Source organism: Adiantum capillus-veneris, chromosome 14 (assembly GCF_014529385.1).
Source record: "Adiantum capillus-veneris isolate H3 chromosome 14, ASM1452938v2, whole genome shotgun sequence".
Lineage (NCBI taxonomy): Eukaryota > Viridiplantae > Streptophyta > Polypodiopsida > Polypodiales > Pteridaceae > Adiantum > Adiantum capillus-veneris.
The window spans coordinates 121533571-121559578 of record NC_140944.1 but is presented as its reverse complement, the minus strand read 5'-3'; the positions used below and the strand labels follow the sequence as shown (position 1 = coordinate 121559578).

Below are 26008 nucleotides of genomic sequence, written 5' to 3'. Positions count from 1 at the left end.
CCTTGCAATGGGAATGAAAGGATCATACAAATTCTCATGATTCATGCAACCTACTTGACTATGCTAAAGGTTGAACCTACACAAAAAGATACATAAGCCGTCCTCCGTGAGAGCACCAATTTGAGGCCGTCCTGGGTAGGCAACAAGAAGAGTGGCCTCTAAGCACCCTTCTAGGCTCCCATGCTGCTCAATTGGATTTGGGTTGGAAAAAACAACAAACACACACACAAACCCGCAACCTAACCCCACACAAATTTGGGGCACCACCTAGTTTTGGATGCGAACTAGGACGCGTAGAGAGAGAGAGAGAGAGAGAGAGAGAGAGAGAGAGAGTGCTCAGGCTGCTTTGAAATGTATCGACAGTGATCAAGCAAACACAATTATATATGTAAGAAAGAGAGAGAAGGGGGAGGGGGTGCTTGTTGCATTAATACCTTTTTACAAATCTGTCATGACCAATCAAAGTGATATTAGAATTTGTTCAACATAGCTTGAGTAAATTACGCCATAACACATCACAAGAAAAGCCACCCCAATCACTGTCTTAAGGCTAGGGGAGTCCTCTCTACCCTGTCACCCTCTTACAGTATGTGGGTTTTATGGCTAAATTGATAACAACACCCGGAGACAATCTATCAAGAACTTAAATAAAACACCAAGACACTTACACATCATTGTTGTCCATGACTTCACCTTGGAAGAGAGACAAAGTATCCATGCTTAGTCCAAATCCACCCTCCTTGATTCAGCAAATGTTGGGGTTACACTAGTAGGAGAAATGCTAGATTTCCTACTCTCAATTAAATTATCACTCTCTCTTACAATGCAATAGAGCTCCCTTGCTAATCGCCCCTAATACAATACATACATATGCATAAGCCACTGAGATTCCACTCAAGAGCTCCTTCTCAAGACGTTGAGCTTGGCTTCTCAAGCTATAGCATAGTGCTCTTGCTTATGGCTTCCCCCTTTTGTGCTAGCTACACTCTCCTTTTATAACAATTTTGAGGACTAGGGTTACTCCTCTAACCATGGTTGGGTTAGATTTTCAGCACTTATCTAATTTCTTTTGCTTGGAATTATCAAGAAGTTGGTGGGGATAGATGAAGAAAAGAGAGAGGAGAGAAGTGGAGGTGATAGGACTTTTCATAGTAGGTTAGTGTTAGTAAATTAGTAGAGTTAGTATTTTTATTGATTTACAAATGGAATTGGATATTTACAATGGGAGTATCCATGTAGCATACAAATAAGGAAGAAAAAAACTCTTAACACTAGGTTGGTAATGGGATACTTTTATGTCCTGGGACACTTTTATGTCCTGTTAAGTGACCATTTTCCTTGAATTATGTCAAGAGTTTCAAAATGGATTTTGAGGTGCTATCTGTCTAGAAAGTTGTCTCATGAGCTGAAAAAAACTCGACATTTTTTTGGAATATCAATTCCATCTTTAACCTTGTCCTTGCACAACATTTCACAACCTAAACTCTGTGAAAAAACGGGTCCTGTTTTTGGCTTTTTCAACTTTTTGCAACTATACCACTCTAGAATTCATGTTTGTGAGGTCTATAATGCTAGAGAACTATCTTTAGTAGTCCTCAACATGTCCCGATGCTTCTAGGGAGAAATAAATGTTAAAGTTGCAAGTTATGACCAAATTACAAAAATTGTCAAATCCTGTTTTTTAGCCAATTTTAGCTCCTCTATGATTTTTTTGGTGGCTTTCATAATATCCAAATGCAGTTTTGATTTTCTATGTCGCATATTGTATAAAGCTAATATTCCTTGAGTTTTGGGGCACCTAATACCCTATTTTGCATAGTAGACAACGATGGTTGATTTTTTCAATTACAGAAAGAAAATGAAACATTCTAGTATATCAAGTATAGATTTTTTAATATTGTTAGTTTCTTGTGACAACTATATGCATTTTGTAGGTAGTAACCATATCTAGTCATAAGGATCAAAATTTGGCTAGATATTGAATAGTTTCTATGGGATTCTACAACTCATAATGTTGAACCCAATTTTTTCATGTTTGCCGTATTTAGCACTTCATCTTTGTCCCAAAGATTCCCCTTGGTAAGAGATGTATTATTCTTTTGACATGCTCCATGGCTCCTTATGAACCTAAAGGACAGTAGGGAACTAAGAAAACATGCATATATTATTTGTATTGAACGTGGCTATAGAAACTTTGATGATAGGTTTGCAGAATGGTAAAAATTCAACTTTTTTGTACCTATTTCTTTTGGCAAAACAAAAAATAGTGAGTGAGAAGAAATTATATGTTCTTATCAACAACCCATTGAAGTTAACTAGGGAATTTATCTCAAGTCCTACAAAAATCCCTAATCTTATGTTTATGCAACAAAATGTAAGAAATGACTGTTTTGATGAAAATGTACTGGTCCATCAACTTTGGAGGCTTGGTGTGACAAAAAGATGAGAAATTTTACAAGTTTCTTATTTTTTCCATGTGTAGTAGGCCTTGAACTATAACCTCATGAAATGATTTTACAAAATGAGTGGATCTACTATGGTTTTGGAGGTTTTTTTCAAAACCCTGAAAGGACACTTTTATGTCCTGTTAGGTTACCAACCTAGTGTTAATAGGTAAGAAAATATGGATTTCTTACAATGTTGATGCTCCAAGTGTCTTGAGTAGGGTCAATTTTGACGCTTGTTGACGGTCCACTAGCTTTGACAGTACGTTTTTTCTCCACTCTTGACCTTCCTTGGGAGACAAGGTAATTGAATATGAGTAATCAATCACCATGATGCTGTCTTTCAAGAGAAGAGACTGAATTTTGTGGTTTTTTTTTATAGATATGGATAATATGGAGGAGAAAAAATGAGACTGGGTGGTCAATTTTGGAATCAAAGTGTGTGTAGGAGACATGAGTTCACCATGGTTTCTCTTATTTTTCAAAGTTGAGAAGAAGGTGAGTAGGGTGCAGAGAGGAGTGGTGAGAGAGGTGGGGATGATGAGTGGAGAAGTGTGTGTAAAAGAGGAAAACGATAAAGTGGAAGAGGGAGTGTGGCTGCATAGCATGGGCAAACTGGGGTCCACCAATAAAATCATATCTCACAGTTCGTAGCTCAAAAAAATATGAAAACATTTGAGGCAAAAGTTCAACCCACGAGCTACAACTTTTGTTTGTATCACCTTTTCAAATTCAGAGAGCAAGTGACCTTTAAAAATTCAGCAAAATCGACTGTCTTTTCCCACTGCACAAAGTCCTTGTGGGGTCCTTCTTTGGATGATTCTTTTGAATGCCTCCAAGAGTGAGCCCTCCATAGTGCATGCATGCATGCCACATACCGTTGACCTTATTTGGTAGGTCTATAATTGAAGATATTGTTGAGATCATGATATAAATGAATAGTACAACTAAGGAAATTAAATATTGAGGGGTCTAAAAAAATATGTACATGTCAAATATAAATAATATAGGTGGAAAAAATATAAAGGGATCAAAATAAATCTCTCTCATTATAAGTCTACCATAAAAAGATGAATATTTTTGGTGTTCTAATTTATGAGAGTAATAGAGAATAGATGTAGGAAGGAAAAAATCACAATAGTGAAAAAATATACACATAAATAAAACTAGTTTTTTTGGATTTATGTTGGGATGGAGTTACACCAAAAATAAGAGAAGCTTGCATGAAATTATTTCTTTATGGAATAAAGAGTATGAAAAATGGTAAGAAAAATTGTGGTAATGGTGAGTCAATGTACATAGTATAAATAACACACACCTAGGTAGAAATATTTAAATAAATACCACAATAATTATGAAAAATCTTTGTATTTAGGTCCGATATACAATGAAATATTTACACACAAAGAGGCCATAATATACTGTTTTTTTTGTTTTTGGCTCAACTAGCCCAGTGACTAGCTAATTGAGGGTTTTTAAGAAAATATGGGGAAAGTCCCCTAACTCACACACACCTATATACAGTGAAATGGTAGGGATAGTCACAGTGTTTGGGTGATTTTGGTAGGGTGAGGTAACTCACTATGGCAATTTGGATAGCCAAAAAACGGCTATCGGTACATAGATGCTAATGAGTCGGGAAACACCACATCCTTGTAATAAAGGGAATCAAGAGGAATTAGAGTTGTCTAATTTCCTAAATGGGTCCCAAGATGTTTTCATTGATGACATCCCTAGTGAGCTACCTCTAAAATGAGGGATGATGAACATGCAATTGAGCCTAACAAGCCTCCTTATCGAGTTTCACAATCTCAACAAGAGGAGATCATGAGGCAAGTGCATGAATTGGTGGAAAAAGGGATGGTGAGGTCTGGCTTCTCTAAATTTTGTTCACCGTTTCTTTTAGTGCAAAAGAAAGACGACACATATCCCATGTGTGTCAATTATAGTGTACTAAATAAGATTACTATCAAAAATAGATTTCTCGTGCCGTGGGTAAAAGATCTATTTGATAATTTACAAGTTTTGGCCTAACAAATGATCCAGACGCATTCAAACTCATGATGGACAAAAGTCTTCAGTGTTGGGCATGCAAGCCCGGTAATGGTGTCTAGCCTGTGGGAAACTCCCTTATAATATGCAAGTGTAAGAGTCAGTTGCAAGTCAAGTTTGCATGGCCTCTTTTGGCTTTATATACATTGTAAGGTTTACAAAGAAAAATATAATATACTGTCATAGCTAAGTTTTTTGGCAATTCTGTGCCGAGCTCTCTCTCTCTCTCTCTCCTCGTCTGTTGCACCACAGCATCTCGCCATGCATCCATAGCCCAGTTCCCAACACCTAGTATCAGAGCTAGCGCTCTTGGCCTCGACTCAACAGCGTAAGAACCGTCGCCTGCACAGAGAAAGAAGGCGTTGTCACCTGCAACAATCGACCCTGATTGCCCTCAATTGAATCGCCTAATCATCGTTTTTTGACACATCATGTGCTCCTAAATCGGCCTGTACAGCCCCCCCTGAGTGTATTGTAGCTCAGACCTGTCGCTTGCGCCATTGCTCTGTTACAAAAGTTTTTTTTTGTGTTTATCTTCACACTAAAAGCAAGTGTCCACCCGGTTTGGTCCAAACTCCCTAAGCCAGCGGGCATTCCCACCCTTGGGTACACTCCGATTCTGAATTTGGTGATCTGATTGCAAATTGGTATCTTTTTTTGAAGGTTTAAACATAAAATTTTCCAACCAACGACGGTAACATCAACCGGTTGACAGACTTGGCTTCGACCTTGAGAATATTACCGCCTCTCAAAACACTACAAGCTTCTAAAGCCTTCAACATGGCATTGAAAGTCGACAAATATAATGGATTTAGTTTCCACACTTGGCAGATCAAGGTAAAAGGGTATTTGATGCGGAAACACCTATGGACCGTGGTCAAACCTTTCGCACCTAACGAAGCAGGCACTATAGTTGCAGTAACTTGAGCCCTCTCTGTCGAGCAACAAAGGAAAGACGAACAAGCTTTTGGTATCATTCTAACTTCCTTAGAAGACAACTTTATTCATTATTTGGATGATGTTGATTCTTCAAGTGCTGCCTGGATAGAGTTAGGAAGCTTTTCGGTGCCAAATCTAAGTATTCCAAAATGAGTTTAAAAATGGAATTATATTCTCTTCGCATGCGTGAAGATGAAAACATCGCAGCTTTAGCTAATAGATTGAAGAGCATCAAAACACAGCTAGTTTATGTTGAAGTCCCTGTGCCAGATGAAGATCTGATAGCCATTTTTTTGAATAGTCTACTGGTAGAATTTCATCAAATTGTCACTATTTTAAAAGAGAAGGATCCTCTTCCTTCTTTGGATGGTATTGTTAACTCATTGCAGGAAGAAGATAAACGAGTACCACAAATCAGCTCTTTCGTACCAACTGCATATGTAGCCCGTGGTTGCACTTCAACTGCCAATTCCACCAGGTCTACTACCAGCACTAGACCTTGTGCTATATGTGGATGCAACAATCATCAAACCAAGGATTGTTTCAGCAAAAATACCTGCACCCATTGTGGAAAGACTAATCATCCTTCGGACAAATGCTTTAAGAAGAATAAGCGGAAGATCAATATGGTTGAAGGTGATGAAGATGATGCAGCACCAATGATTTTTGTAGAAAGTGATTTCCTGTAGTTTGTTTTTCTTTAGTCTGTCTTTATGTTTCCTTTATGTCATTTATTTCTCAATAATTGTATGGGTTATAGACACTGCCATAAAAATATAATGGTAAAACCACCCTTTGTTGTTTGGTTGAGTTCTGGTATGTCTCACACTGATAGTTGTTTGAGGGAAGTACACACACACACATAGGTTATAGTCAAAGGGGGGACTTCTACTCATAGTTTCAGGTGATTGGACTCTGCCATGGTTTGTCTGTCTCGAGTCCATTGTCAGTGGTTTGGGCTTGAGGGGGGGGTTGTTGGGTATGCAAGCCCGGTAATAGTGTCTAGCCTGTGGGAAACTCCCTTATAGCATGCAGGTGTAAGAGTCAGTTGCAAGTCAAGTTTGCATGGCATCTTTTGGCTTTTTATACATTGTAAGGTTTACAAAGAAAAATATAATATACTATCATAGCGTGAGTTTTTTGGCAATTTTGTGTCAAGCTCTCTCTCTCTCTCTCTCTCTCTCTCTCTCTCTCTCTCTCTCTCTCTTCCTCGTCTGCTATACCATAGCATCTCGCCATGCCTCCATAGCCCAATTCCCAACATTCAGGCCATTCACATTCTCTTGAGGAGTACAAGTGACACCTCCAGGTAATCTTTCAAGTTGTGAGAGAGAATAAGCTTTTCATTGATCAAAACAAAAGTGATTTTTTCGTACAAGAGATTCAATATTTAGGTCACATTATCTCTAAAGATCGCACCCGTATGGATCCAACAAAGTTACAGATAATAAAAGGATGGCCTAATCCAAGGAATCTACAGGAGGTACGAAGCTTCATAGGTATGTGTGCACTCTATATATGCTTCATTAAAAAAATTCTCGCTAATAGCAAGCCCATTACATAACTTAATAAGAAAGAACATTAAGTATTCATGGATTGCAAAAGTGCAAGAAGCTTTTGAAGAAGCTTAAGGAGAATCTTATCTCTCCAACGTGTGCTCACACTACTAGATCTCTCAAATCCATTTGAGGTCCAATGTGAAGCTTGTGGTAATTGCCTTGGAGCTATTTTTCTTCAAGAAGGGCATGCCATTGCATATGAGAGTCGAAGACTCAACTTTGATAAGTGTGTATTGGGAAAATATGAAAAAGAGCTACTAGCTATTCTATATCCCCTAAACACATGGAAACACTATCTCTTGGGGACTCAATTCATCCTACGAATGGATCATAAAGCCTCAAGAACTTCATGACGCAAACCAAGCTCTCTGACAAACAAATGAGATGGGAAAATTTTCTTTTGCAATTTAAATGTCATATTGCTCACATTGTTGGCAAGCACAATCAAGTGGTCAATGCACTTTCACAACGACCAAGGATAAATGTGGTGGCTATAGCAACTCACAATGATCTATCTTTTATAGATAAGTATGCTACCGATTGAGACTTTACGTATGTAATTAGAGCTTTTGCATTAGGGAAGAAAAAAAAGAACCATTCACCTTGAAGGATGGTTATCTTCCAAACGGCAGTACGCTATGTGTGACTCACCCATACAATAAGAAACTCATGTATGAATCCCATACTTCTCCTTATGCGGGGCAAAGAGGGAATCCATAATCTACTCTTCAAGGAGTAGAAATGTATTTCTGTTGGTCTACCATGAAAAGTAAACATACAAGAGTATGTTCCAAAATGCGTGGTATACCAAAAGTTGAAATTTGATCGAGGGAAGCAACTTGGATTGTTTCAGTCGACAGGCTTAACAAGAAAACACACTCTATGCCTGTCAAAAAGACTATTAAGGCACATCAAATGGCAACCCTCTTCAGATCTCAAATTTTCAAGCATCATGGATTTCCAACACCCATAGAGTCGGACAAAGATCCTAGAATGACCAGTAATTTCTAGAAGGGTCTCTTTGAGAATCTATAAAGTAGATTAAATTTCTCTTTCGGCCTATCATCCACAACGGATTATCAAAGTGAAATAACTAATCTAACGATTCTTGATATACTAAAAGCCTATGTCATGGAAGTAGATCAATGTTCTCAATGATAGAAGTACGTACCTCTTATAGAGTATGCGTACAATGATATTGTACATACTTCTATGGGGAAAGTACCTTTTGAAGTTAAAGAAAGAAGATCCAAATGTCCCTTACTACTTATACATGGGAAGATCTTCGCTGCTGATGAATATAGCTGAGACCTACAAGAATCTTTTCCAAAGATTAAAGGGGGTTATATCCATCTCATAGAAAAGGCAAAAAGGGTTGCTGCTAATAAGCACATAAGAACCTTAGCCTTTAAGAAAAATGATTGGGTCTTGCTAAAGTTTCTCAAGGCTCATTTGAAGCATACTACGGGCAAGAGTCCTATGGACCACCAAGAATATGATGTTAAACTAGCAAAAAGATATTATGGTCCTTTTTAAATTCTTAAGCTAATCAATGAGATGGCTTATTAATTAAAGTTTCCCAACCATTGGCTCATGCACCATGTTTTCCATGAGAGCCTACGTAAGACTTACAAAGGAGCGCCATCAAAATAAGCAATAGTTGTTGCAGACCCTCCAAAAATCAAAGATCAAGAAGAAGTACTTCAACCTGAGTCCATCCTATGACATCAAGACAAGGTATTCAAAAACGGTAAGATTATCTGACGGTATCTTACTAAGTTCAAGAATTATTCTTTTAACACTAGAATGGTAACCTAACAGGACATAAAAGTGTCCTTTCAGGGTTTTGGAAAAAATTTCCAAAACCATAGTAGATCCACTCATTTTGAAAAATCCTTTCATGAGCTTACAGTTCAATAACTACTACATATGGAAAAAATGAGAAACTTGTAATTTTTCTCATCCCTTGGTCACTACAAGCCTCCAAAGTTGATGGACCAGTGCATTTTGCCCAAAACAACAATTTCTTACGGTTGATTGCATATAAATAAGAGTGGAGATTTTTGTAGGACATGAGATAAAATGCCCCGTTAACTTCAATGGGTTGGTGACCAAAACATATGGCTGCTTTTACCTCACTAATTTTTTTTTGGGCAAAAAAAATAGGTACAAAAAAGTTGCATTTTTGCCATTCTGCGGACCTATCATCAAAGTTTCTATAGTCACACTCAATACAGATACTATATACATGTTTTCTTAGTTCCCTTTGGGCCTCTGGATTCAAAAGGAGCCATGGAGCATGTCAAAAGGATAATGGATCTCTTACAATTGGAACCTTGGGGGCAATGATAAAGTGCTAAATATAGCAAACATGAAAAAACTGGGTTTAGCATTATGACCTCTAGAAACCCATAGAAACTACTCAATATCTAGCCAAGTTTGTAGTCTATGATTAGATATGGTCACTACCTACAAAATACACACAATTGGCTTAAGAAACTAACAATATTGAGAAAGTTATACTTGCTACTCTAAAATGTATCTTATTCTTCAACAATCAAAAAACTCAACCATCATCATATACTATGCTATATAGCATATTAGGTCCCGCAAAACTCAAGGAAGATTAGCTTCATGTTATACATTACACTTACACAATCAAAATTGAATTTGGATATCAAAAAAGCCACCAAAAAAATCATAAAAGTGCTAATTTTGGCCAAAAAACAGGATTATGCAATTCTTGTGAATTGATCGTAACTTTCAATTTTAACACTTAGCTCTCCCTACAAGCATCAAAACATGTTGAGAACTATGAAGTCCTAACCTCTAGCCATCTAAACCTCACAAACATGAAGTTTAGAGTGGTATAGTTGCCAAAATTTGAAAAAAAGCCAAAAATAGGACCCGTTTTTTCACACAGTTTAGGTTCAAAAATGTTGTGTAAGAGTAAGGTTAATGGTGAGATCGATACTCAAAAAAAAATGCTAAGTTTTTTTCAGCTCATAAGGCAACTTTGTGGATATATAGCACTTAGAAATTAATTTTCATACTCTTCAAATAATTCAAGCAAAATGGTCACTTAACAGGACACAAAAGTGTGCAAGGACATAAAAGTGTCCTGTTTACCATTCTAGTGTTAAAGATACTAAATGGATGCAAAGAACCTAGCTTAAGGATAATATGAACCTTGTCAATGCTTACAATGTTGCACTAGAGTAAGCATATGAAAATGCATTTTAAATGAATTTTTTTTTTGTCTTATAAAACTAGTTCTCTTTTTATTGTGCACAAATTTAAGAAGTATGCATGCTTAAAATCATGTTTGTGGTGACAACGTCTCCCAAACACCAAGTAGAACTTGTCACTCTACTTTGGAAGTATGATATGGACTAAAGAGCAGACATGCTTGCGGCAGCTACGTCTTCCAAGTACCAAATGGATTAGTCATCCATCTTGGAATGATGTCGAAGGGTAAAAGAGATCCTCTACCCGCTAAGTAACATGGACTAATGACTAAGCTTTATCTTCTCTACCTCATAGTCGAGGACGACTATGATTTCAAGAGAGAGGTAATGTCATAAAATATAATATCTAAGTTTACCAAATGATTTTCTCATATTAAACTGATCATTTAATGTGGGAGAATAAACAGGAACAAGAGTTAGAATAGAGACATGTGCTTCTAGACCTATCTCAACACGGATGGTTGTATCTCAATAAGGGTCCAAAAGGAGATGGTCTATCAAAGAGCAATCTGCAATAAGTACTTCTTAACTTATCTCAACAGGGGACCAAGAGGAGAGATGGTTACATCTCAATAAGGGTCCAAAAGGAGGTAGTCTATCAAAGGGCAATGTGCATCTAATGGAGCTTAAAAAGACCTTAGGGTTAGCTTCATTAAAGACCTCCAATGGCTAGTGTTAAAAGTCCTTTCACCTTAGGCAAGCTAGGGCTGAGCTTGAGGTGGGAACCCAACCTAAGCTTGAGGTGCTTGTCGTGCTTGATGACTAAGGTGCTTGAGATGCTTGTGATGCTTGATGACTAAGGTACTCTAAATTTCAGCTTGCAATGGTTATCTCTTTTACTGCATAAATTTTACCGTTTTCATAAAACCTTCTTTTTTTTCTTCTGGTGAAACTCCAAATTTTGTGGGTACATTGTAACTATTTACAGGCTTTCTGGGAACACTACATCCATTCTTTCCATCAATTCCATATTCATTATCCACTCCCTTCCAATCAACATTTTCTCTTTTTGGCTTGCAAATAAGGGCCTTAAAGAACAAAGCATTAGAGAGTATTCATAGAAGTTTGATCTTATGATGTGAGATATTGCAATATTGTAATTTGTGAGACAATCTTTTCATCCTTTTAAAAGTCCATATTTTTACCACTAAAATTATAAATTTCTAGCTAGATTCCAAGCTTTCCTTGAAGAAAGTTGACAAAAAATTTACAAGTTTTAGTGCAAATATCATCAATTCTTTAAATTTTGACCTAAAATTCCAAAGAGTTTTATTTTGCCTTTATTTAATTTAAAATTTCTTTGATTGAAAAAATTATTTTTGATAAGCCATATTCGAGACCCCCCCCCCCTCTCTCTCTCTCTCTCTCTCTCTCACACACACACACACACACACACACACACACACACACACACACACACACCCACACACACAACCTCAACACGCTCATGTTGTTCTACATTAGGTGTAGGTAGTGTCGATTCGACTCCAAGATCATCCGACTATGGCCCTTTGTGCAAAGCTACAACGTGTAATGTACACATTCTCGGGGCCAAAAAGACAATGATACATAGAGGTACAAAAAGACAATGATACATAGAGGTATCAAGTGTCAGATTTTAGTTCAACGTTATGTGATGCGTAAAAGCTTCAAAAGCTTGAGTATAAATTTCAGGGATAAGTGTGCACTTCTGTAGAAATGAAAGGGATGTTCTTTATGGCCTTCAAAATGCAAAGTAGAACTGCCACCCTTCAAATAGTTTTGTAAAACAAAAGTAGTCACCTTTAAAATTCGAGGGTTGGAGTGAGACTCCATAGCCTTGTCAAAGTCTACAAATACTATAAATATAGATAGAGTACTTAGCCTTTTGACTTTGTGCCAGAACTCAAAACTCAGACTTTCATTTTCTACCCTTCACTTTTGCATTTCAAAATGGATGTGTCTTAAGTTCTTTTTTGAAATGAACCAAAGTGTGACACATGGATGCCCTCCCCTTCCTTGAAAAATTTAAGCCGCTTCATATATAGTATAGACAAGTGCAACACTTGTCCTACGGACGGAAAAGGGCCTCACTCTCTCTCTCTAGAAGTGAAAAGCTCCTGCCATGTGTCAAACATATAAAGCTTCCTATTTTTAGGGTGTTCAACGTCCTTTAGTATATAGTAAGATATAGATATAGATTGTAAGCACTCATTAAGATCTAATGTTTAACTCTTGTCTCCCCATAACTTGAGCAGGCTTTTGTGACTCCTCATTTTGCTGAAAATGTAACAAAAAATCTTTTTAGGCTATGGTCACACGAGACTTAGTTATCAGTTATCGATAACTATGCATAGACCCAACATTAAATGAATAACTAAGCCTCTTGCATGATCACACAAAGTTTAGTTATTCATTCAACCTCCCAACTATGCCTTCAACTTCACAACTGTGTCAAAATCGGCATAGTTATAAAAAGTAAGCATAGTTATTCATTTAATGTAGTGTTTTGCGTGTGAGGCTTAATTATCAGTTCAATTAACTGACAAGTAAGCCTCGCGTCCATAGCCTTAGGCCAGGTTCACAGTGCGCGGCGGAAGTCTGAGAATTTCCCTGCTAGCCAATCAACGAGCAGCCTTTTTGATGCCCCGTTCACACAGGGCTGTGGAAGAGGCTGACGGGGCTGCCACGTCAAGGCAAAGTTCCGCTTTTTCTCTTCCACCCTGCCCTATTTCTCTTCCGACCCCCCCCCCCCCCGCCCGTGAGCACTTCCACCCTGACAAAGGTCCCCTGCAGCCTATGAGAAACAGCCATGCAAGTAGGCAACTACCGCCTTGTGTGAATAGCAGGGCGGTGGAAGACCGGCACTCCGCTCTTTTCTGCCTGGAAGTGCCCCGCAGCTCTATTTCTTCCACCCTTTCGGTCTGAACCCACCCTTAGCCAAAACGAGAAAGAGGGAACCAATGATAGCAAAAGATCTTTACAGCCAAAGCTAAAAAGAGTGAAGCAGTGCTCCAGCAAGCAATGCTCTTTTGGGCAGGCAATGCAAGTGGTGATGTGGGTGAGGTTCGATACTCATGAGCTGCCGATGCCCACTAGTAGTAGTACCGCTACCTGAACGCGGTGAGGTTTCAGCTTTTGGGCAGGCAATGCAAGTGGTGATGTGGGTGAGGTTCTGCTCCTATCAGCAGTGCAGAAGCAAATTAAACGGCAAAGCTACCATTTCCCATAATATTATGCGCAGTCTGATCATGAGCGTGCATTGGCCCTCATTCAGGATCTTACCAGCAATGCAGACACTGTCCAGGACGCTCTTCTGTCTCAGATCCTTGCGCAGAATTCAGACACCGAGTATCTGCGCCACATACTCGGCCAGGCCCCCTCATGTCCAGCCTGACACATTTAAGCGCATTGCTCCTCTTACATGCTATGAGGACATTTTTCCTTACATCCAGCGCATTGCAGATGGCGATAAGTCGCCCATTCTCACGAATCTGCCTGTGACGGAGCTCCTTAAAAGGTATGTATACGCGCTCCGTGTTCTATTACTTGTCGAAGAAGCTAGCTCTACTTCTGCATGTTCAAGTTAGCCCTTTTTACTGAAGCTGTATCTAATTAAGTTAGCCCTTTTGCATAATTGAACTAGGTAATGCAGGCAATTAATGTAATCAATTATGGTACCTTGTCTAACAGCATATGAATGAGTTGGATTCTTCCTAGTTTTAATATAGTGGAACTCATCAATGCCGCTGCAGCATGCGGTCTAAGAGTCCTTGGGTGCCCTAACTAACATTGTGAACATCATGATTCAACATACAGATCGCTTGGTTCCAGCTTGACAATTTCTGCCGATGTACTTTTGACATAGCTAGGTCTCATCCGAGCTTTCTTACTGATCTCATGCCCCCTAATTAATGTTGAAAGTTCCTTATTTTGGGCTCTGATGGTTATGAGTCTTATGTAGTAGCGGGACGTCCTCCGGTATGCAGAAAATGTTCCCTGCCATTGAAGCTGACTCCGAGAGACGAAAACTACTGTTTATCGCTGCCTCATCCATGATACATCGGTAGGTGATCTGTGTGTTTGATTCAACCAAAAAAGCAGTTTGCTGATGCCAGCATGAATGATTATTTTCTCCAATCTGCTCAAGAAGGCTCTTCATATTTATGGCAGAAAAGTTGAGGGCATGGATCAGGGCAAGATTGCCCTCTTCCAGTTTGTAGATCCTAGAAGACCAACTGCAGGCTTTGTTGAAGAGTTTTCTTAACAGCCCTGAGACCAGGCAACTTATTCGAGCAAGGTACGTTAGTCCCATTGAGGTGGTGCTGGGGTGTGAAGATGTTAAGCAAAACACCTATTGCCAGCTCCTGTGTGCGCTACTCTACCGGGAAGATGTTGTCATGCTAGGTAGTTTGTTTGCTAGCGGACTGCTACATGTGATTCATGTTTTGAAGAGTAAGTGACGGGAGCTTGTCAACGATATCAGAACTGGAAGCTTGAATGAGACAGAGGTATTTGATACTAGTTCGCGAAAGGCAGTGGAGAAGCGAATCAAATGTCCGAATCCGGCACTAGCTATGAAGGTCTGTGCAAAAATTTGTAATGGTTGCCATTGTGTATACATCGGCAGTTGTCTCAAGGTGCCACTTTATCGCATATGCCTCAACATGCCTCCATGTGGTTTAGTACATCAAGTGCATTCAATGTGCCTCTTTAATCACATTGGTATTTAATGGGCTGACAAAAATGATTGTAACTGTGGTCAGATAGAGGAAGAGTGTTGCCGCCAGCCCCTGTGGCAGGGTATCCTACGCCGGCTTTGGCCCGGGGCCAAGTGTGTGCAATGTGCCACAACTGGCTCCATGGAACAATACATTCCTGTGCTCGAGTTTGTTTCCGGTGGGCTCCCATTGATATCAACTAGATATGCTGCCACTGAGTGTTTGTTTGGCATAAACATGAACCCCTTATGCTCCCCTTATCAGGTGTCCTACACCTTCCTTCCAAACATGGCATACTTTGAGTTCCTCCCCTTGGATGGTGGAGCAGACCAAACTGACCACGCTGAAAGTGACAAGATTTCTCCTCATCAATCTCAGTTAGTAGACCTTGTTAATGTGAAACTTGGGCAAAGATGATGATGTTGTAGTCACCACATTTGTAGGTCGGTTTTGCTGCGTACTTTTTATTGCACAGTCCCTGTGTATTTATGCCTTTTGACTCGTTATATATTGCCGTAAAGCTGGCCTCTACCGGTATCGAATTGGAGATCGCGTGCAAGTGACAGGGTTTCACAACAAAGCGCCGCAATTCCGCCTAGTAGGATGCAGGAATGTGGTGTTGAGCATTGGCATAGACAAGACAGACGATGCGACATTGCACCAAGCGGTGTGCATGGCGAAGGATAAGCATTTGGAAGCTACAAGTAGCTGCCAACTAGTGGACTATACGAGCTACACAGATATTTCAACAATGCCAGGGCATTATGTGCTCTTTTGGGAGGTGGAGGGACCATCAGTGGAGCTAAGCCTAGACTCATCAGTCATGGAAGCTTGCTGTAATACAACAGAGGATTGCTTCGATATCATTTACAAGAAGGGAAAGGGAAGTTGGATTGGTCCATTGGAGATAAGAGTGGTGAAGCAGGGCAGTTTCCAGGCCCTCATGGAATACACTAATGCTGTAGAAGGCGGCAGGTGTATCGGACAATACAAGACTCCCCATGTTGTGAAGGGCGTTCCCTTGCTCGAGCTTCTGAACTCGAGCGTCTCCCATTCCTTCTTTGCATCTCAGTAAGTGCTGATCATAAGATCTGCTCTAAAGGGAGAACCAACCTTCCAATGAAGAGTTTCTAAACATACTGTCTTGATAGACATATCTAAGATTGATGGTATTTTGAGAATAAAATTCAAGGGCATTTTGGGAATTCTTGCAAAACATGCATAAGGAGGGTTTTTTTAAGAGTATTGGATATTGAAAGGCACTTTGGGAATTTCCACAAATTTCAAGGGGATTTTGATAATGTGTGCAACACAAGAAGGGGATAGGGGTTTGTATACAAACAAAAAGCTTCTTGTGTAGACAAGCATAGCTTGACCTTCCCTTCCTACATTGTTGCATGTGAAAAATAGTATAAAGCATCGTTGGCCCCAGCCTTTGCTCAGCATATCCTTCTGTAAATGTTGTCCAAGAGGCTACACTTAGAGAGAAACCCTCACTTAGCATCTGATGAAAACAGCCCACAACGTCTCCCTTGTTGGACACATTACTACAAGTATTGCGTCCAAGAGACCATATTCCATACATGACACCCATCAAAAACGTTTTGTGTTTTTGTGAGACCATGTCTGCCCCTTGTGGTTATTGATGATCACAGAAGCAACTAACTTACTTCTCAGAATGCCCACAAAGTAAAAATTAAAGACCTTCTACAGATGGCACATTGACCATACATGTCAACCGAAGCACATTGCATTGCAATCCTCACATATGCTCGTCCCTTGTGGGTATTGATTATCGCCCAAGTTACATGCAACTTCTCAAATGTGGGATCTCTTGTGAAAACCTGCAGAGATCAGTTGGTGGTAGGGAATTCTGGATGTACTTCATGATCAGTTTGTGGCAGAGGCATTACATATGTAGTTCAAGAGTATGCATCTGTATTGAGGTCAATTTATTTGTGGTGTTATTCGACCCCATGCGTGTTGTTGCCCCGACAGTTCAAATACAAGTTTCCCAAGTCTGTGAGTGTAGCTCTTGCCTTTTCCAGCAGCAGAAGTAGGTTATTCAAGTCTCTCTCTAAGATTGCTTTTACCCATTCCACTCCTACTGCTTTTACCTGCTTCCATGCCTGCTAGAAATGATTTTCTCGGTCAATCATCATCTCTACTCTTCAGAGTTTTTTTTCCGCAATTTTTAGCGTCTCCTTGGGCACATTGTGTCCCCATAGAACAAACCAGAGTCTCTTTGTCCTGGTCCTATTTGGTATAACCTTGACTCGAGCATTTGCTTCGCATCGGAACTTCGCTGTCTAGGACACCTTGCAAGTTTGCACTTGGCAAAGAGCAAACAAAGGCAACACCCAATGCAACATGCTGCTCCAACAACCCTTGACTCAAAATTTTATCATTGATTCCCTTTCTCTTGTTGATGGCTTCAACGATAGCACACAGTTTGAGGATGAATGGGGGGCATCCTGCTGCATCTGTTCAACACAGTCAAGAGCTTGCTGACCTTGCTCTTTTTAGCATATCTTGCAGTCAGACTACTCCAAGAGATGACATTGTGGGAAGGGTAGGTCACTTCATTGTGAAAATTCCCTCACCTGATGCATCCATTTGAAACGCTAAAGAGCTTGTAAGCCTTGCCTGGTTTGACAATAAAAGCACTCAAAGAAACGAAGGTGCAAGGAGGGAGCTCCTGTAGAACACTTTTTGACTGGCAAAGACTGCCACACCAGCATGCATGTCCACAAGAGTATTACCCCGCTGCTCTGAGAGATGACATCAGGAGAAAGAAGCTTCTGTAGGGCATTTTGCACTTGATGAAGAGCACCGCACTCAACAAACATAAATAGGCCACTTCATTCGGAAGCATTCCCTTTTCAAGCTCATGCTTTGAAGATGCACACATAGGTCACTTCATCCGGAGGATTTCCTCACGCTGCGTCAAATGGCAGATTCAATTAAAAAGGCATCCCTCTAAACAGCTCCACTGGCTTAACTATCTCTAGGACACATAGCACATGGCAAAGAGCATCACAATTGGCATACATAGCCAGAGGGGCCACAATGAAGGGAGGCTTTGAGGTTATATAGATAAAAAACTTCTTTTGCAAGGATTCCCTCCCGATGCATCTGTTCGAAACAATAAAGAGCTTGTTGGCCTTGCCCGGTTCGAGCATATCCTACAATAAAAGCACCCCATGATCGCACTCCAAGAGACAACAGTGCAAGAAGGGATTTAGAAACCACATTCTTACCACACATACAACAGCCCACAACTTGTTTGTGCATACATTTTTCATGTCACATACAAGCACATGGCATATCATCCACAATCATAGCATTCCAAGAGACAATCTCACGAGATCTGTAGAAGACTTCGCAGCCGGTGATGACCACCACACTTGACATACAATCCACAAGGGCAACACACAACTCAACATGCTGCTCTAGAACAACTAAGTCGGTGCATGGATACACGACTTCAGCTGTGTGCATCAATCGCTCCACAAGCTTTGACGATGGACAAATAAGCACACTGCATCTGTTCTGATTGATCTCATCCAAGGGTGCACATATACACGACTTCAGCTTTGTGTATCAATCACTCCATAAGCTTTGAGAATGGACAAATAGGCACACTGCATCTGTTTTGATTGATCTCATCCTAAATTTTTGCTCCTTGTCACGATTGTGACTATGTTAACAGCAATACATCTACTTCTAGTTGCAGATACGTGAAGTGCCATGCCAAGGAGGACCCCTGCGCTTGGATGGTCACACCCCTTCGCCCAAAGGACATGTCTCTCCTTCGACGACTAGTCACACCCCTTCGCTCTACGGGTGCGACTCTTCACCCAATGGTTGCAGCTCTTCGCCGAAAGGATGTGTCTTTATGTCTAAAGTCGTGTCTCTTCACCAAGAGACGTGTCTTTTCATTTATGTCTCTTCGTCTCCTATATAAGGAGCCCTTGTATCACACATTCAATCAATGTCTTCTAAGTCTTGTCTCGAGTACAGTTCAAGTTTCTTAAGTCTTAATCATGAGTTTAAGTACTTAATTAAGGATTAGCACATAGAATCCTCACAGTGGTATCAAAGCAAAAAAAAATCCCGGGACTGAAATTCAACTTCTTCGCCGATGGTCTGAGGTAACTGATTTAATTCTACGCATATAAAAGCAGCATAAACAAAACAGGACAATAGTGTGTGAGAGTGTGGCGTATCCGGAGAATTGTGCACAACGTATATCCGAAGGCTCGTGTGTACAGCCGATACATGGAGTGTTGTGCATTTTCACCGCACCTTTTCCTGAGCAGTAGATCACATCACCAAGGGGCACCTCTCCAAGCGGCACGCTGAAACGCTAGCCTGGCTGTACTACTGGAAACCTTACGCTGGCTACATTTAACACTTTATCGCTGGCTGAATTTAGTTGGCTGAAATGTGACCTATTGTTGAAACGTCAACTTACTAGCATAGAAACAGGGGATGGGGGGACGCGGCCCATTTGTGCGGGGATGAGATGCAGGGAGTCAGGACGGAGACGGAGACGCGTTTCTGAGACGTGGGGACGTCCCTCACAGGGGACGGGGGGTGGGACGGGTCCCGAGACGCACGTCCCCGGTGACACCGATAGATGGGACGCGGGCAGGGGGCGGGCTGCACGGCCAACGGGGGGGCGAGACATTCAAATTTCGAACAAAGTTCAAACGTCCACTTTTTGGGAGGTCTTTCAAATTTCAAAAGCCCACTTTTGGGGGGACTCAAAAATTTCAAAATTCAAAGTTCAACCCCCCATTTTGGAGGGAGCTCTTTCTACTTAAGAGCACCCAACTTCCAAGCCTCAAGGTTCATAGCCTCATAGTATCATACCCAAGCCTCAAGGCTCAAGACCACTTCCTTGAAGTTCCTCTCTCTCTCTCTCTCTCTCTCTCTCTCTCTCTCTCACATCAAGCTTTCTCCTACTCCTCTTTCCTTCTCTTCAAGCTTTGGGCAATATCTATCATCAATGACATCTCAAGATGGATCCCAAGCTTCTCTAAGCCCTCCTCCTTCTCCTTCCTCCGGCCTCGCCGCCGCTTCTCAACCCCCTTCCTCCACCGACTTCACATGGACAAGGTGGAATGAGGTGATTGCTCTCAAGTCCGGTGCTGGAGGTGAAAGCAAGCCATGGAAGTGCCGCCGTTGTGGCTACGAGCGCAATGGTTCCGTGAGGAAGTTGCGCGCCCACTTCCTTCATGAAAAAGGACATCAAGTTCAATTTTTCCCGCAAACCGGCTCGGAAGAGGAGAAGCAAAAGCCTCTAAACCTTGAGAAGACTCTTGTGGATATAAAAGAAGCCAAGAAGAATCCTACCAAGCGTCGCACGGTGAATCCGAGGGAGATGGCCACGGCGGCTTTCATCCAAGCATCAACATCCCCTTCTTCGGCATCATTTTGTGTATCAACCGGCACCGACGGTGACCGCCCACCTCCACTCTCTACCAACCCTTCATCATCATCTATCCCTCATTTTCATCCACCCAAGCAGCAAGTAACTCTTGGAGATAGTTGGAAATCGGCCTTGAAAGAGGAGGTAGATGTCGTCGTAGCAAGATTTTTCTACCACCACCATATTGCTTTCAATGCAGCGCGGTAAGCCAAGCTAAGCTTTAATCTTTAGTTTATACAATGTATATCACTCAAGTCTCATTTACACTTTTTTTTTGACATAAAATATCTCTATATTTTAAAGAAATGGCACGGAAGATCGGAGAGTTTGGACCCACATATGTCCCTCCCGCTTCGGAGAGCTTGCGCACCACTCTTCTTGATAGGGAGAAAGTCATGGTGGAGGCAGCATGTGCATCCACAAGGGCTTCATGGAAGAAGAATGGGGTATCTCTCATTGTGGATGGGTGGAGTGATACCCGTCGCCGCTCCATTCATGGCGTGGTGGCATATTCTCGGGGGGAGATGTATTTCATTGACTTTCATGATGCATCAGGGACCGGGAAGAGTGCGCAAGTACTTGCATCGGAGTGGGCGTTTACCATTGAGAAGGTGAGAAAGCATGATGTCATTGCCATCATCACCGATGGAGAAAATAGCAATCGTGCCACCGGAGCCATCATCGAATCCCTTTATCCACAAACCACGGTCACATATTGCATGGCTCATTGCCTCAATAATCTTCTCAAAGATATAGGCGCCTTGGAATGGATTTCCCTCGTCATTGAGCATGCGAATTCAATGGTGACTTTTGTCAATAATCATCAAAAGGTAACCATTAACTGTTAACCAATCTTATTTCAATTCGAATTTAATTTCAATATGGAAGGCCAATTCTCGTTTTGAATATTGAAACTTGATTTTTCTAAATAGGTGAGGGCTGAATTTTCAAAGAGGTCAAAGCTAGCTCTGATCGAATACTCAGAGACTCGCTTCGCCTACAACTTCATTACGCTCCATCACTTGAGTTCATGTAGTGGGACATTGAGGGGACTCTTCATTAGTGATGAGTTCTTGGCAATGCCCGAGTCAAAAAGTGTCAATGGAGTGGCATGCCAAGCACGGGACGACATGCCGGAATGGTGGGAGGAAGTAAAGACAATCTCCAAAATGGTGAAGCCTATCATCCACCTCTTGCGGGTGTTGGATTCCATGAAGCCTTGCATCGGCAAGATATATGAGGCCATGGACACCATGATTGACTCTCTTGAAAAACTTGTGACCGACCCCGATAGGTATTCACATCGCACGAGTCACTTTTAAGTTTTCCCTATGCTTTATAAGTTTACTCTCTTGAGTTTGTAACTTTGTTTTGAATCTTTATAGTGTAGGTACGAGGAGATCCAAGAATTGTTTGTGTCAAGGTGGAATGCCTACCATTCTCCTCTTCATGCGGCCGCTTATGTAGTGGATCCACAATTCCAACAAGGGAACCAATGGAAGGACAAAGAGGTGATGAATGGTTGGCAAACCATCCTTGCGCGCCTTGTGCCCGACCCAAAGGAAAGGAACGAGATTTGGAGGCAAATCAATGTCTACAGGAATGGAAAGGGAGAAATTGTCACATGCCCGATGCACAAGCATCTCGCTTTGAGATGGGGAGTGCTCTTTGGTGGGAGGAGTTTGGGGCGGGATTGGGTGGTTTACAGGATTTGGCTATTTGCATTCTTCGCCAAGCATGCACTACGAGTTGCTTGGAGAAACTTTGGAGCTCATGTAGCTTCAAAGAAGAGGAATCATTTTGATGTGCAGAGAGCCAATGATCTCATAAATGTCTCATCAAATTTGAAGATGCTTTCCAAGTCAGACCAAAGTGATGATTTTGCGGAGTGGGCACTTGTTGAGGATGATCCTATCCCAAAGACAATAATTGATGCAGAGGTGCCAGAGGCAGAGATTGAGACAACACCACTTGAGGATGATTTTTGGGATCAAATGGACTATGCAGAGCCAGTTGACAGTCAGTTGGCACCATGGGCCAACATGTAGAGTCTAGAGTCTAGACCTCTTGAGTCTCAAGTCTTGACTCTTGACTCGAGTCCTTCCCTTTTTGACTCCCATTTATGCTCCACTCTACTTATCCACTCTTCACTTGTACATCATTATGTTTTGTCCCTTGGCGAGGATGATTGATGCTTGATCACCACACTAATGGTGTACTGTGTCGCGCACGGCGCACGTCGCACACCCTTTGTTATATTTTGGTATTATGTAATATGAATGCAAAAACCACTTTTTCTTTGCAATCTTGTGCTCTTAGTGTTCACTAAAGCTCAATATTAAATTTGCAAAGAACTAGTGTTTTTTAAAGCGCATCCTTTGTTTTGCCACGTCCCCGTCCCATGTTTTGCCACGTCCCCGTCCCCGAGACCTGCCACGTCCCTGAGACCCGTTCCCGTTCCCATGTGACTATGCTTGTTGGGCTAAATTCAATGTAAAGTACCTAGTGCTAGTTCCTTTCTTATGTTGATGATATTTTTTACGCTGGCAGCCACTTACGTTAGCACTTAACTTATCATAAGTTCCAAAAACACTTTGGCCGGCCAATTGTCCATGGTGTGGAAACTTTTAAAAAAATCAACCAAAGGGTTTTTTTTTAAATTGGCCGGTCAGCCTCATATAATAAACCCCATGTGAATACCCTTATACATTAAAAGAAAGTGCCAAAAAAAGGAAGCAATTTAAACTACTGCACGCTACTCTTATCCCCTCACTCAGCGTTGGCCTCTTCTCTCCCTCCTGCCTATGTACTGTACACGACCATGGAAGACGCCCATACCTAAGTGCCCATTCTGCATCTCCGGAACACAACTAAGATTGCCGATGAAATCTTACCGAAAATTTCCCTATATACGAAGTGATTGTGATTCCGGATTCTCAGTACTCAAAGCCGGCATTGATAATTATTCTCGATTCCCCAACTCCAGAGTGCCAACTTGTTCCAGACACAGTTTTCGCTCACGAAGTACCCGTCCCAGAACCTGTTCCCGAACAAGAACTTACGCTTGTTCAAGTTCCTTTTGAGGCGTAACCATGCCAAATTCCCAGGATGGAGGTAGTCAATCTGACGATGCCCTTACTCTTATCAAGGAGCAGATGACCACACTTTCCATAAGCCTCGCATCACTTCACACTCACTTGGATGAGATGCACATGGAAAACACTTCCTGTTGTTTCTCGAACTACTAATGCAACATCTTCAACACCTTCTTCCGAAGCTTCAGTGGACGAACCAAACGAATCAGATCCAAATGAAGAGGTAGACAATCGCGAACTTCAATTACTTTAGAAATTTTTTAATGCTGCACAGAAGAAGAAGCTTGATGTTAAACTGCCAGAATCATATAATGGTCGCCGCGACAAGCGCGTGCTGGACCAAGGCTCTTCAAAATGGAGGTTTACTTATCAAACACAGACTTGGTCAAGAGTAAAAAAAGTTGCACTTGCTAGTTCTCTGCTCAAGGACACATCATTTCTTTGGTGGCAACGACGGGTTGCTGATGGTAAACACACACCTTCTTGGGATAAATTTCGGCGTGCTATTCGCAAGGCGTTAGAACCTGCCAATGCGGATTTTCATGCCCAGTCCTCACTTCGCCGCCTGAGCTAGACAGGTTCCTTGACCGCGTGCATCACAGAGTTCCAAAGGCTAACTCTAGAGATAGAGACCCTTAGTCCCTCTGATAAACTTCACAGCTTTATCGACGGACTCGAACCCAACCTGAAGGACGATGTGCACAAATACAACCCTACCACCTTGGATGTTGTAATTGCCTATGTGGAGCGTCTTGGCGATAATCGGCACCCTACACGGAATTTTCTCCTTGGTGACAGATCTTCAAACAGCACTCGCCTTTCATAGCGTGATCGCAGAGACGACTATAGCCAAAGTCAACAACATCAGTCTCAGTTCAGACAGCAAGCAACACAACCTTATTCAATTTCAAGGTTCTATTCTCAAGATCGACAATCTGAAAGCAGATCTTCTTCACATGTTTCTCCACTTGATGAAGGATTATGTACAATTTGCGGTGGTGACCATAGATGGTATCAATGTCCAAAGAAACCAAATCCGTCTAATTCGAAAAGAAATTTCAACGCGGAAACATCATCGAATGTTGAACAAACAGATTCTGCTAAGGATAAAGGAAAATCTGTGGTCAATACAATTCGTGTCTCAGAGGATACGAGTATTCTTATGAAGCATGCTTAGTGCAATTATGGGAGGGAATGTCACGATTGTGACTATATTAACAGCAATACATCTACTCCTAGTTGCAGATACGCGAAGTGCCATGTCAAGGAGGACCCCTGCGCTTGGATGGTCACACCCCTTTGCCCAAAGGACGTGTCTCTCCTTTGACGACTAGTCACACCCCTTCGCTCTACGAGTGCGACTCTTTGCCCAATGGTTGCAACTCTTTGCCGAAAGGATGTGTCTTTACGTCTAAAGTCATGTCTCTTCACCAAGAGACGTGTCTTTTCATTTATGTCTCTTTGCCTCCTATATAAGGAGCCCTTGTATCACACATTCAATCAATAAAACACAGAGTCTACTAAGTGTTGTCTCGAGTACAATTCAAGTTTCTTAAGTCTTAATCATGAGTTTAAGTACTTAATTAAGGATTAGAACCTAGAATCCTCACACTCCTTGTTGAGGGCTCCAATTTAAGCACAGGTTTTGAGGATGCACACATAGGCTGCTTCACCAGGAGGATTTTTGCTGCATCTACTTGAAACAATGTGAGGCTCTCCTCTTCACTCTATTGATTTCAACTCCCGATCATTCTCTTCCATTAGGAGAAATATGAACCCCAAAAGGGCCTTGTAAGGATCCCTGATGTTAAGGGATTAAAGCTGAAAATATGTGTGATTTAGGAGACAAGGCCATTGAATGAGGGTATTCTCATAGCCTTTTTTTAGTAATAGGTCGCACGAACCGAGGTTTACTTGGGTGTGTCGATTCCTAATCATGTGTTTGAAGAGTGATAGGAAACCCAAGAAAGAAGGGCTTGTCCAGCCTCCCCTTGTGCCTCTTTTCACTCATTGAGAGCAGACCATACACTTAGCGGCCGGCCAATCGACGTGAGGTGGGAAAAAGCAACGTTGGTGTGAGCGCAAGGCCGCCAAGAGGTGTGCCCGCGGAAAAGAGTAGAACTCGGGTGAAGAGAAGATCCTTCTCTAACACATATCGAAAGCAAAAGAAGAACCTCAAGAACTCAAGAACCTTAAGAACCCAAGAACCTCAAGACCCCCAAGAATCAAGACCCCCAAGAACCCAAGTTCCTCGTGAACTTAAGAACCCAAGACAACAAGAACCCTTGACTTCAGTGGATGGTCATCACTCGAAGAGGAATGGATACTTAGCTTGGAGGTGATGAGCATGAGAGAGGTGAAGAAGAATTTCCTCACCATGGAGGTTTTCTTGACCCTCCCCCTTCCCCATCTAGGACAAGGATTGCACTAACTCCTATGGAGGCTTTTGACAAGAGGATGATGGACAGGGAGTTAGAACGCAAAGCAAGAAAAGTAGAAAGAATGGCAGCCATAGATCGTGAATCCGTAGAAAG

At 41.5% G+C, this 26008-nt stretch overlaps 1 protein-coding gene and 1 pseudogene across 2 annotated transcripts; both read left to right on the top strand.

Moving 5' to 3' along the window:
* The first annotated feature begins 13298 nt into the window (after positions 1-13298).
* LOC147443048 (indole-3-acetic acid-amido synthetase GH3.17-like) lies at positions 13299-16147 on the top strand (annotated as a pseudogene). The gene is made up of 9 exons (XR_015190269.1): positions 13299-13388; positions 13466-13741; positions 14186-14287; positions 14395-14478; positions 14614-14628; positions 14708-14804; positions 14988-15291; positions 15371-15385; positions 15464-16147. The product of XR_015190269.1 is annotated as an indole-3-acetic acid-amido synthetase GH3.17-like (transcript).
* A 4184-nt stretch (positions 16148-20331) lies between these two features.
* Positions 20332-21666, top strand: LOC147443047 (uncharacterized). The gene is made up of 4 exons (XM_086529777.1): positions 20332-20582; positions 20666-20790; positions 21175-21222; positions 21428-21666. The coding sequence occupies exons 1-4, from the start codon at positions 20332-20334 to the stop codon at positions 21532-21534; spliced, it is 531 nt and encodes a 176-aa protein (XP_086385903.1). The 3' UTR covers positions 21535-21666.
* The last annotated feature ends 4342 nt before the right edge of the window (positions 21667-26008 follow it).

What these genes read in the sequence shown, in the direction of transcription:
- LOC147443047 (XM_086529777.1), top strand. Translation starts at nt 20,332, where the DNA reads ATGGCCACGGCGGCTTTCATCCAAGCATCAACATCCCCTTCTTCGGCA. An exon ending in ATTGCTTTCAATGCAGCGCG is followed by an intron (nt 20,583 to 20,665) that starts GTAAGCCAAGCT and finishes TTGACATAAAAT; the next exon opens with ATCTCTATATTTTAAAGAAA. An exon ending in AGTCATGGTGGAGGCAGCAT is followed by an intron (nt 20,791 to 21,174) that starts GTGCATCCACAA and finishes TTGAGCATGCGA; the next exon opens with ATTCAATGGTGACTTTTGTC.